Source organism: Lates calcarifer, linkage group LG12, assembly GCF_001640805.2.
Source record: "Lates calcarifer isolate ASB-BC8 linkage group LG12, TLL_Latcal_v3, whole genome shotgun sequence".
Classification (NCBI taxonomy): domain Eukaryota; kingdom Metazoa; phylum Chordata; class Actinopteri; family Centropomidae; genus Lates; species Lates calcarifer.
This window is the reverse complement of record NC_066844.1, coordinates 26,946,326-26,959,770: the sequence shown is the minus strand read 5'-3', so window position 1 is coordinate 26,959,770 and position 13,445 is coordinate 26,946,326. Positions and strand designations below refer to the sequence as shown.

At 41.8% G+C, this 13,445-nt stretch overlaps 1 protein-coding gene across 1 annotated transcript in view; it reads left to right on the top strand.

Annotated features, from left to right (window-relative positions):
* snta1 (syntrophin, alpha 1) overlaps positions 1-13,087 on the top strand; it is a 30,112-nt gene extending 17,025 nt beyond the window's left edge. Inside the window, 7 exon segments of the mRNA XM_018703866.2 lie at positions 7,715-7,910; positions 8,207-8,396; positions 8,775-8,905; positions 9,355-9,551; positions 10,993-11,126; positions 11,128-11,196; positions 11,520-13,087. Coding sequence (XP_018559382.1) covers positions 7,715-7,910; positions 8,207-8,396; positions 8,775-8,905; positions 9,355-9,551; positions 10,993-11,126; positions 11,128-11,196; positions 11,520-11,612 — 1,010 coding nt within the window. The 3' untranslated portion in view covers positions 11,613-13,087.
* Positions 13,088-13,445: the final 358 nt, after the last annotated feature.

The following is a 13,445-nucleotide window of genomic DNA, read 5'->3' as shown; positions in this document are numbered from 1 at the left end:
CCTTTTTGCCTCCACTGTACATGTTTCTTGAAAATACTTTTTGTGTTTTTAGTGCAGTTAGGTGTGGGTCTTCCCAGGACACAAGAAGGTGTGTGCTGTTATTGACTGTGTCTGGCACTTTCTGAGGAATAAATCCCACCCATCTGCTGCTCCAGTTCTTTAAACACTCACCACTGTAGCCATCTCTCAGAAACGTCAAACTTTTTTTTTTTACTTTCTTGCTGCAGACTTATTGTGCTCCTGGAAAAACTGCATATTAAATAGTGTGGTGTAATGCCAGCAAGGTCTTGCTCTGCTCTAGCGTCCATCTTGAGTGCTGTTTATGGTAAAAATGAGGAAGAATATTAGCACAGGAATATAAATGCTGAATTGCAGGCTTTGTTTTCTCAAAATGCAAATAAATATAAATTATTTTTTGCAGTGGTGCAGTATTGCTGCCACTGTGCATTACTGTGCACTATGCACTCTAAAAACTATGGAGAGAGAGAGTAAAGTTAAATCAAAACTTGTCATTGGATATAATCAGAGAATAATAACTGTCCACCCTGGTCATCTCCTCCTGCTGTAGTCTGTGGTGAACTGTAGCTGCTTCTGTCCTGAGTCTCTGACTGTATCCTGCTCTGAACTCCACCCCAGCACACAAAGTTTGGTTCCTTCTCCTTCAGAGCCGCTGGCCCGCAAGGACATTGTGCTTAGACGCAGTGAGGCAACGGATTAACCCGCAAAATAACACAGCTTTATTAAATCACAACTCTCCCTCAGACCCTTCTCCCTCTGTGGCGTCAAGTTTACTTAACAGGCCCCCTCTGAACCCCACTGCCCTGATCCAGGGCCCCTGATAAATTGGTGGCCTGGTCTTTGTGCCACTCTCTCACTTCATTACAGGCTTAGACTCCACTGAACCATCTCACAGTGTTGTGCAGAATGTGTATACTGGGGATGGAGAGAGGAGGGGAATGCCATCAGACACTATGTACGCTGTAACAACTGGGAAACTGCACAGCTCAGTCACTGGGTTCAAAAATCTAAGTCTTTACTTGCAAAGCTTGTCTGGTAGTCAGTAGAACAGGCCAGAGGTAAGGTCAGAGTGAACTGATGAGTCAAAAACCAGGAACACTAAACACTGAAGGTGAAAAAGATGAAGACCAGCAGGCAGAGGAAGAGGAGCACAGAGAATAAATAGACCAGGAATGGGCAGACAGTGAAACACAGGTGAAACCAGTCACCTTATATTTGCTGTTAACACTTACCACAGAATTCTCAACATGGCTATTTAGGATTTCATATCCTCACTTTGGTTTTTTTTTCTTTCAAAGCCTGCTGCTGATTCAAACTGAGAAGCAGATGTTTACGTCACTTCCATTTGTCTCATTACAAATGAAAATGAACTGTAAATGAGGCTCATAAGTCAAACAGCAAGTGACCGCTTTGAATCACACAGAGCAGATACACATCAACTTACTGTTTAAAATGGAAAATTGAGTTTCTTTGCATTTGAGGCAGGAAACAGATCTCCAGGTGGAAAATTAAAGAAGAAAGAGTTGGAAAGTAAAGTGGAAATGTCTGCAGCCGAAGCTCCCTTTCACTCTGTTCTTGTCCTGTGCCAGATCCTGTTCAAGTTTCCTTCACTCTCACTTTGTTGAATTAGGATAATTAACTCTCCTGACACTCTATGCAAAGTAATCAAATCTGTGCTTTGGCAGTGTGTGAATTAGTTTAAAAGTCTGATTCAGTGTGCTCTGCCCTCTCTCTCAGCCTCTCATACCATATACCTTACACCCCCCTCTGAGGCTGGCATTTATCCATGATTTTAATGAGATGGGCTATAGGAACGATGAACTTATCTAAATCATTCAGAGCAGGGGAAATCTTCTCTGGCTGACTGACGCTGCCAGAAAGAGACATGCATTAATCAGCACAACACAGGGGACACATTTATTAACTGTACATGAGCTCACAGAGATCACCAAGAAGCAGCATGGACATGAACATTTTGAACATGAACACCACTGATACTAAATGTAATATTGATAAATCAGAATAAAAAATGCTCAGTGATTTACTCTCATCGCTCATTAGTGTCATTTTCAGACATCAGTGTTTTCAGCAAAAAAGGTCAGATGATCCAACTGTACACTACCTACACAGCCTCAAACAGAAGACAGACAAAGCTAGCTGTTAGCTGCTGTACACAGTGGAACATCAAGCTCTGCTTATATTGCATGGCAGCATAACTTAGCAATTTCTTTTTAAGGTTTGGTGGAGACCAAACAAGAGCTACATGGAGAGTGGATATTGAACGTATATTGTCAAGTGGCACAAACAAGACTCCTAATGAATGCTAATGCTGCTACATGTGTAAATAAACCATTGTTTTTGCCACATGGTCTCAGTAAGGTGGGGGTCAGTGTTGGTTATTATCATTTTACAGTTGAAAAGTAAACTCGTGTTTCCTCTCTGGAGGACAAAGATTGTAAATTAGTCTGTGCTGTGATTTCTGTTTTCTACAGAAATCAAACTGCTGTGACATTGTCCATGTTTGTATCAGTTTACTTTACTCATGTTCCTGTTTGTGTCCTAAATCTGTAAAATATTAGCAGCATCTTAACTGCTCAGTCAAAACATTTGACTCCTCTTCCTACATCATCTGATGTGATTGGCAGACTCATTAAGCTGCCTCACTAATTATTTTCCCCCTTTTTACCTCGGTTGACCTCCGTGTATTGAATGGAAACAGCAAGTGTTCCTCGTATTTTGCCCAGTTATTTATGACACTGTTTTGGCCGAAGACATCTTTCCTCGTTGGTGGTGTAACATTGGGACATTCTTCTCCTGACATGGTTTACAGAGCCAACAGCATGCTTCTGAGGTCGCTGACTGGCCAGTGACATTCCAGCTGCTCCCACGGTAACCAGTGGCGGGAGGGAGGAGGAGCTGGCGTTGAGCTTCAGAGCATTGTTTAGTCTCTGACGAGCCAATGCCACTTTGTCACTGCCAAGTCATGAGGCATGTTAATGAGTGCCAAACACATCAACTTGCTGTTGTTCTGATGGGATACGTGATGGTTTTTAGGGTTTTGAGAAATGTTGCAGCAGAGGGTTAAGCTGATATTGTATCAGTATGTTAGGTAATCAGCATGCTGGTGAGTACAGTTTGAACGTTTTAACTTTAGCAGTTTGGACTTTCCAGGGAACTGGAAAAGAAAGAGCTTTTCAGACCTCAGTTAAGTGAATTGTGTCAGAACTGAATTGGCTGAAAATGTCTGGTCAGGATTTGTGAGGTTCAATGTAAAGACTTTAGCAGGAAAAGCTTAGTGGCAGAATCTGCAGAAGAAGCAGGGAAACACACACACACACACACACACACACACACACAGAGTACAAAAGTAGTTTCACTGGCTGCCAGATAAGCTAAAGTAATAACAGTGCCATCTCAGCTAATTTTAGCCCTGTATTGAATGTGCCGCCACTGGTACTCGTGGCGACATTTCTGGCTGAGCTTAGCTGCATGTTGGGCCTCTCTGTATTCTGTCTCACTCTCTTATTCTTTTCTCTTACTCCCAATCTTCTTTTTCCCTCTCTCTTTTCCATGTTGTCCCCCCCCCTCCCCGATTCTCCATCCCTCTCTCCTCTCCTTTTCATTCAGCACTCGGTTTGAAAGCGATCTCGTCTGATTTTGTTATGTGGGGCCACAGCTAATGCCTAACATTTCTAATCTGGGAAACACCAATACGATCATTTCCACTGTGCGTTTTGGAGAATAGTAAATCCTCTTTACAGAAGTAAACATCTCCTTATACCTTCTATAATTGATGCTTTCTCCCAGCCTTCTCTGTATTGCAGGTTGTGCAGCATAAAACAGACATAAACTCAGTCTTAAGAGTAATGACCACTGAGAATAGTTCTGTTTATGTGCCAGATTTTAGCACCCAGAGCCACGCGTGTGCTCAGACTTTCTTCAAAGTTTTTGAGAAGCTTTTATTATACAAAGTGTAGCAGCAGCATCACATACAGTTAATGATGAGCGGACAGTCTTTCCCCGTCTGACTCACTGTGCTCTCACACTCACTGGACTGTTTTTTTGGAGAAATCCTGCAGCTCTTTCACATTCAGTGTAGTTGCAGGGTTCAGGAGATCCTCTGTGATGGCTTCCACTTGAAACAATAATGTGGGCAATCCCATTTCCATTCACGGTCTTGTGGCTTAGCCTGCCATATTGAGATTGACCACATCAATTTTGAATGGCCTCGGTCCAGCAACAAGGAAGCAGTTGGCTGCCCCATGGTACAAACATCAATGGGCTGGCACTCGAACAGATGGACAGAGCTCATTTCCATGAAACATTACGTATGCAAGCTGTCAGCTACTTCAAAGCTGTAGCTGGTGTACATTAGTTTCTCACTGCTTGATTCGTGTTCCCAGTCTACTCATTCCCAGTACGTCTGGTTTTGTCTACAGAAGCTTTTTTTTTTTTTCTTGCTACTCTGAGCTGATTTTTTTTTGAGGCGAGTATACAAGTGAGTTTCCAGTACAAACAGGAGAAATAAACTGTAATACACCTTCAGCTGCATCAGGTGGCTGAGTGTATGCTGACAAGTTCACACAGATACACAAAACATAACGTAAGCGTAGGAAAAAACAGTAAGTTGAAGGAGTGATTTTAATACCCCTCTGGCATGCCTGTAGGGCAGGATGAAACTTTCATCACTGCTGCAGAAATGATACAGTTTTGCTCCAATACTAAATAAACTTTGTTTTCCTTGTTACTTGGAGAAATGCAGGTCTACATGATTCTGAAAAACCTTCTTTTTATCCTAACAAACTGCAAACTTCAATGTTAAATTCTGTTTGAACTCAAGCATCTGTAATATGATTTTATCGAATCAAAGTTTAAACTAACATTTAAATGAGGAACTCTTGTCAAAGAACAACTAAAAGAAGAGTGCAGATCTGAGCACACTCTGTGCCAGCCCACACCATAGATATGTTCTGATTCACATTACCTTGCATACTTAGCCATGCATTAAACACTGTTTGTGTTGTAAATGTCCCAGGAACTGTACTGGTAGACCATAAGTGAAGAGGATGCTGTTAAACCAGCAGCGGGTGACAGACAGAGTGAGAGTATGTGAGGCAGACATTTTCAATACTCTTAATCCAGAGCGGGAAAGAGTCAATCTCTTCAGTGATTCTTTATAGATTTGAGAGAAAAAGCTTTAATGGAGGTTTTTAGCTGTGAAATATTGAAACAATCCACTTTCTTAAACTGAAAAGGAATTGACCTCGTCTGTGAAGAGAGGGAGAGAAGATTAGAAATCTATGACAATATTATTGAGAGTTTTGAAAAGAGAGATGCAGCAGACTGATCCCTGTGCTGACTCTGAGGAGTCACTGTGTGTTTATAGTTGTCAGCCTTTAGGTCATGCCCTTTTCCACAGCAACTTAAGCCTCCTCCAGACAGGAACTGTAATCCCTAAATGCTCTTCCAGTTTTAAATGTTGGAATCATGTTTGAAAAAGACCCTGAGTCATTTTTTCCATAAACATTTCTCTGGTAATTTACTTACTTAGAACCACATAACACTCCGCAGCATCTTGAACTTGGCTCTCTACATGAGAGCCATTACTTTACTTTGCCATTAAAGTCACAGTTTTCTGGTGTTCTTATATTTGACATTTAAGCGTATAGCATTGAAACCAAAGTGGCTCTAATTTCATGTTTTTGGTCTCAAAGGACTCTGAAGTGGAAAATGACTCTGAAAGACTTTAATGAGCCAAATGGGATCGGTTATGTTTATAATGGCTGGAGATGTCTTGGTTTGCCACTGAAATTTGATGACTGTCGTCCGTCCGTGCCAAGGACGAGATAACAAGAGAACAATCTCTCACCTTGCTCATTATACATAACTTCCTGTGACTTCCTGCTCTCATGTGTGAGATGCCAATTGCGTGACCCCTGCATCCATAACGGTCATGTCCTTCTGAACAGAGTCGACATGAAACTTTTCCACAACACAGACTTACGTATGTGTGAAAGCTAAAAGCAGCGTTACAGATTAAATGTGTGAAAGCAGCTTCACAGTGTGTTAGGGTGCTCTTCCATAACTTTTGACCCTCTTTTACCAGTGAGTCACTCTGCCACCTCCTGATAGAAGAAAAGAATACAAGTCTGAACTACTGAGAATGACCACCCTGATGTTTTCACAGAATAACGGACTGCCTGGCTGCAGCTGTATTCTGGGGATGGTGGAAGCCCCTTCTCTCTCTCCTGTTGTCCTGTGCTGTGACTCTTCTTCTTACCCTCTGGCTGCGTGCCTCTTGTACTGTGCAAGGAGAGCACTTCACACTTCCCCAGTGAAACCAGAGCTCTACCTTCAGCCTTCAGCCTCATGCCTTGCCATGTCCTCTGGGCTATTTTTACTCCAGCAGTGGCTACTTCTGCCAAACCCATACCTCAGCTCACTGGACTGGAGCTGAGGCCATGTGTTTTTATCTGTGTGTGGGTGTGTGTGGAGGTGAATCTACGTAGGTGTGTGAGTGCTAAAACTTTGCATAAAAACTGTACAGAGTAGGCTATAATAATTAATTTTGTGACATCAGATTGTAGCCCACAAACACATGTAATTATAGGGGGCCCTGTGGTTTGGGGGTTGGAATTCTCTCTCTCATTTCCTATCGTCTCTTTATAATGTCACTATCTAATAAAGCCCCAGAAAGTGTAGTTTTAAAGTTATGAGCCCCTTGGATACAGGACATCGTTCAATAATGTCATTACAATGGAACAAAATATGAAGTGTTGAACATAAGAGGAAGAAAATGTGTAAATATGAAGACTATAAAAAGTCAGTGGGTATTTTTAATATGTAAGTTATGAAAGAACATAGGACTGCTGTAGGTATGTGGAAACTGAACAATTATTTTTTAAATTACAAGGACTGTGAAATAAATACTGAATAGAATATAATACACAGCTGGGAGGATGAAAATAAGAAAAAAGGTGTAACTGCTGGATAGTGTGATTTATGTTCTAAAACAGCACAGTGTCTCCTGTTCCCTGTAGTTAGGGATGAACAGATACTGATAGCTGCAGTGACCGTACTGATTCATAGCAGCATGACTAAAGCTCGTTACTGAAGGAAATGAGCCACATTCAATCATGAGTACTCAAGTCAAAACAAACTATATTCATAGTCCGTCAGATTATAAATAAAAATCTGAAGCGATTTAAGTTGAGAATTCCCCAACACCTCCAGCTGTGCACTGACACTGTGGTATGGGTGACCAAGCACAGCTGGAAGAAATCACATCCACTCTCTGCCTCCAGCTGCTGCTCAGGATCTGCTCAGCCACACCAGAGTCGCCGAGTGTAACAGAAACACCACATTAAAGAAAACACAATAACAAATGAACTCTAGTTTTTATTATTTAAAACATACTATCTGAGAATAGAATACATTTTACACCTGGTCATATTCGTCGTGTTAGGAAATATTTTTATAAAAGACCAGGATGGGCTCCTGAGCTAAGTGACAGAATTCATTTCAGATGGATTTCTGTATCTTTTTGAAGCTGTTCTAAAGCTCAGCCACAGTTTTCAACTCATCTCTGAAGCTTGAGGCTCCGTCTTCATATCCCCAAATTCCTTTTCTCTCCCTCCTCTGTCCTCTTGTCTGCCTGTCCTCCTTATCTAATTCTCTCTCTCTCACTCTGCTCCAGTGAAGTACATCAAGGAGATGTCGGCCTTCTTTAAAAGCTCGGGCTCCCCCGGGGCCGCCCTCCCGTGGGACTCTCCCCCCTCCACACCTCAGAGGGGCCCTGAGCTCTCCCCTGCTGAGCTGAAGGAGCCCCGCAGCATCCCGCTGAAGATGTGTCAGGTGTCACGAAAGCAGTGCCCCCCGGACACAGAAAACCGGTACTGCATGTTTTATGTAATATTTGGTTTTCATTTCATACATATAATGAAAAAAAATCTGACAGACCTGAAAATAACAAAATGGTTTTACAGAGAATATTGTAAAAGAGACTTTGACATCTTTAGGGACGTCTCTCTCACATATTCTCTTTGTTAATATCAGAAACTTCCTCTTCACCCTCGAGCTTTTCTTTCTTCGCCATGTGTCTTTTATTTCTCTAACTGCCCCTTTTTTCCACCTCCTCTTTGTCTCCCTTGATCGCTCCGCTCGCTCTTGCTCTCATCTCATCTGCCAGGTATTTCGAGGTGATTTCATCCAACAGAAAGAACTCTGTGTTCCTGCGGGCAAAAGACCCGGCCATGGCCCAGTCCTGGTACAATGGGATCCAGGCCGGTGCTGCCAACCTTTTACCACGAGTGAAGGAGGAGATGAAGAGCATGCAGCCTGGCATGGAGGTGAAACATCTGGGCTGGATTACAGAGCAGGTATGCAAGAACACAGCCATACATGGTGTGTACTGCAAGAGCTGCTCCACTGTTTTATGTTTGTGTCTTTAAATCCTATTTTTAGTATTTTGATGGTGCTCGGTTTTGATTTGTTCAGTGTATTGTGTGTTTTTGTGCCAGTGTCAGGTCTTGCTGAGCTTTACACAGTTATCTACCCTGTCTATATACACACTGTTTTCTTAAGCATCAACAACACAGAAATACAAAAGCACATGCACACACACACACACACACACACAGATCCATGTATGATCATATCAGAGACCAGATACCAGATTCTGGCCTGGGGCACTTATTGACTATCAAATATTCCAAGTATAATTTATTGAGTTTTGTTCCATGTGTCCATGTGTGCAGGTGGCTCAGGGTCCAGAAAGACCAGTTCTGGCTGTGCTGACTGACAGAGACCTGCTCCTGTATCCCTGCTTGCCTGAGACTAAAGAGAGCCTCAGCAGCCCCACCAAGAGTCACCCGCTCATCACCACCAGGTTCACAAATGTCCTCATATACACACACACATACAGGAGGAGATATAACACACCTGTGCTCTCTTTACAAACACATTCACATCACACAAAGCACACATGGTGTTTGATAACGTCAATAGTCTGTCCTCCACCCTGGGCAGTGAGCTAACAGACCTTCCCATGGTTTATTTTGGCCCCGTCACAGAACACATGCTTACTCTTTCCATCACCAGACCATTGGACATTTTGCCACATGTCGTCACATTCATTTGGAAAACATCAGTGGAACCAGAACCTATGAGTCATGTGTTTTTCCTCCCTTCCTTCTCTCCTGTGCGCTCCACACCTCACTTTTAACCTCTGCAGCACTTTTCTCTGTAACACACCAACACACTCCCTCCTTTGCTCTTTTTGCCCATTCTTTTCTTTAGAAATTGAAATTTCTCATACTTCTTCTTCTCTCCTCTCAGACTGGTCCACTCCGGCCCAGGAAAAAGTTCTCCTCTCCTGGACTCTGAGCTGTCGTTTGGCCTGCGTTCAGGCACCAAGCAGGGCGTGGAGACCCATGTGTTCAGGGTGGATTCTGCCAAGGAGCTGTCCACCTGGACTCATCTGCTGGTGGAGGGCTGCCACAACGCTGCTGAGCTCATCAAGGAGGTCACCACGGGTACAGACACAGATCCTTTGACCTCTGGTTTCTCTTTATGCTCAGCTCCTCCACCTACATGTAGAAAATTACAGCTTTGTTCTGAACTATCATCAGTCTGAGGGGATTGACCAGGTATAATGTTTGGCTTTCTTTGAGTGGTGCTGTTGTATGTTACAGTGCACAGGGGAGCAGTCTGTTGAGGTGCCAGCAGTGCAGTTGTTGTTGCAGCTAATTCTGATCAGAGTGGTCCTGTGAGTGCTCGATGAGAATCAGAGACAAAAGCACATAATGTTCAAAACCATATTAATCTGGAAGAACTAATAAATAATACAAAAACCAACAGCACATTTTAACTAAGTAAATGTTTTGGTTTTTATATTTCCTCCAAAAGAGAAGAAACAAGAAAAAACATTTTTCTATATCATCAAATATGTCCCTGTGTTAAGGCACGAGCCCTGATTGAAACATGAACAGATACGCTGCCACTCAGTGATTGACAGGTCTGTCACACTGAGAAATGTTAGACAAGTAAATCTGAGTTGTCAGTGTTTTACAGCACTGTTTGTAATTCAGTATAAAATACCTGATCTGATGCAGATTTCTCCATCTATAACACAAACTCTTTAGTTACATCTGTGAATATACCTCAGATTTCATCCAAACAATTCCAGCTCTGGCTCTTGGCTTCTGTTCAACATTTCAATACATAATAGGAGCCTGTCTCACACAGCAGAATTGGAAGTTATGATGTATTGTTCCTCACACAGTGATGTAGGGACTGTACTCTTCTGCAAAATGTCCTCAATCTCTGTAGATTTCCTCTGCTTGTTTGTAAAAGGTTTTAGGAGCTTTTTGTGATAGATTTTTATGAAAAGCTCGAGCAGACAAACACTTTGTTTTATAGCTGTAACTGTAGTGTTAACAGCTCACATCTGCACTCAGTAAAACACACAGCAGCTGTTTTTACTTCAACGATCCAGATACCTGCTTTTTCTTCATCAACATTAGCTCTAGAAACTTGTTAATCTCGCTCTGAGAGACGGGCACCTGGTTCACATACAGTGCAGTGGAGTAATGTGCATTCACAGTGCCCTCTGCTGGCAGCATGAGGTGGTGCAGAAACTTTCCTCTAATTTTAAAATGGTTTAATTTACAGGATCAGAATTAGGATGAATGTTGAGTTTAACTAAGATTTAGACTCATTCTCTTTCTATAACAATAAGCTTCATTTGAATCAACTCTTCACCCTCTGAGTGCATCAAGATATTCATATTCATAAGACACAGCCAAGAATTCTGGGCTCTGTATCAATACTGTAACACTGAGCTCACACAGGAATTATGCAGAATAAATGTGGATTTATTTGTGAGTGACTCCAGCTGGGCACTGTTTAATCATTACACTCCCCTTCTTTGTGCTGCCTCAATGTAACCCCTGTGTTTTTCTTCCACACTGGCAGCCTGTAGTTGGAATGGGAAGGAGTGTACCCTGGGAGTGCACATCGATGAGGGCTTCACATTATTCACAGAGGAGATGGGCGTCAGGAAAAGTATTCTCCTCCAGCAGCCCTTCGAGCGTCTAAGAATGTCCTCCAGACGACGGAGTCCGTATGATGTTCCTGGACTTTGGAGGCCCAGAGGCCAGAGATTGTAAGTTGTGTTGTGTGAAAATTAAAATGGAGTTAACTCAGTTTTCATGGATAAGACCAAATCTGAGAAAACTCCACCTGATGCAACAACTGAGCCATCTCAGTGACAGATGAGCAAACTCCACCCACTGATGAAGGTTGGAAGGCGAGGTTTCACCTACTGAGTCAGATGACCTTGTATTAAGATTTTAAAATTCTCTTTACACAACATACTGATGTTTAAAAATCTATTGGAGAAGTACTGAAATGTATTGACCTGAAGTTATTATCAGTGTTTGTACAACATGAAAGGTAAATGTTACCAAACTAATTTCACGTTTTCTCCTGTCCTATTCCAGCAGCTGGACCTCCACTGTTGCCCTAAGACCATAGTCTTCATCATCCACTCGTTCCTATCTGCAAAGGTCAAGCGACTGGGCCTGTTGGCATGATAACGGCCCCTCCATCCAGAACATCAACAATAGGAATATTCAATCAATCACACAGCCCAGAAGACTGAAACACAGCAGAGGACAGAGCCCGGGAGGAGATGCTCACTAACCCCTGATCATCTCTGCTCAGACGTCTCCGGGTTTTTCTGGTGGGATGAGAGAGAGGTGCAGCATTGATGGACATTTTGTTGAAGCTGTAGTTGTGAGGTAAAGAGAGGTTTTACAGATGGTGTAAGTCAGCAGCCAGTTAGAGGATCTGACATCTGAATCTGTCACAGTGGGTCATGACTTTGTGTGACAGTTTGCATCTTCAGTGTTTCTAAGCTCGGAGTCCCAACCATTTGTTGTTTTGTTTGTTTTTGTCCCATTGTTCAGTTGTGTTGTGTTAGATGAGTCACTGCAGCCCTTTGTCAGGAGCATCCTTTCATCTTTCAATCTTTGCATTATGTTCTGTGAGCAGTCATAAAAAATAATTTCACAAATGTCCTGATTGATGTTGGACAGTTTAGTTTTCTTTTTTTTTTTTAAATAAAGGCAGCTTCAGTGAAGTGACAGGATGACATGACTGATCACATGATCAATAATCTGTACTGGATAACGTACAGAATGACGCTATAACCATATGCTGTTTATTTGGACACTTTAGTTGCCTTTACCCTGAATTTCCTGTGTTTTCTTTAGAAAACTTCCAGATGGAAAATCAAATATTTTTCACTGCAGCTGAACAACTTCTTCTTTTCAGTTCTTCTGTTTCTCTCCTCCCTGTTTTAAGCATGTTTATAATCCATGGCCTAACAAAGAGAAAGGACTAACAGAGTATGATATCATAAAATACGTTTTATTGCGTTTTAGCTTAACAAAAGAATTAGATAAGAACTTGTACATTTCCTAACAAAGACTCTCACATTGAATCTGGATGGCCTCAGTCAGACAGTGTGACTCTGTTATTTCAGCCTGTGTGAAGAACAACATGAGAGCTCTTGTGTTTTTTATCAGCAGTGGTTGTCACATCATCATTTATTAATAGATGACAAACAGTTGGCTCAGAGAGTGCCGGTCCAGCTGAGCTACCTCTGTGTCTGAGTTTAGCTCCTAAATAAACCGGTTCTATGTTTTTATTTGTGGTTCATTCACCAGAGAGGACAGACAGGCTTCATCAGACACTGATGGTGCATTTTACACAATAAGTCCAACATTTAAATATGTTCATTTAATTACCATCAGACAGATGTTCAGTTGTTTACATCATTAAGTGTTTAATCTGTTTTTCTTCATTATTCTGTGTCGGCTGAATATCCACAACCTGGGGCCTTTTCTCTGTGTCCAACACTAAACAGACTTGTATTAATATATAACTCAAAACTAAAACTTGTTTGCTTTCAAGAACCAGATGTATTGTATATTCTTATTTAAACAAAGGTGTGCCTTGCAGGGTTGTTTGTATATAAACATGTAATAAACTTTGTTAACTTTTATTGAGGACTTTGAGTGTGTTTTCTCGACAAAGCTCTTAAATCTTTATCTTTATCTTTAATTTGCCTTAACTGAAGATATAGATCAGTTACACTTCAACTGCAAATAATCCATAACATTGAATTCCAACTAGTTTTACTTGGAGCTTAAAGTTGCAGTTAAAGCTGCACCAACATATTTTAAATGAGACAGAAGTATACAAAGTGCGGAAAGGAGGAAAGGAGTAAAACAGAGCTAGGAGGGAGAGAGAATACTGGAAATGAATTAATCAGCAGCAACACTTCTCTAAATGAATGATTCTGTACCAGGCTGTGCTCCACCTCTCACTCAGGCTCAGCAGAGACTGGCTCCCATCAGAGG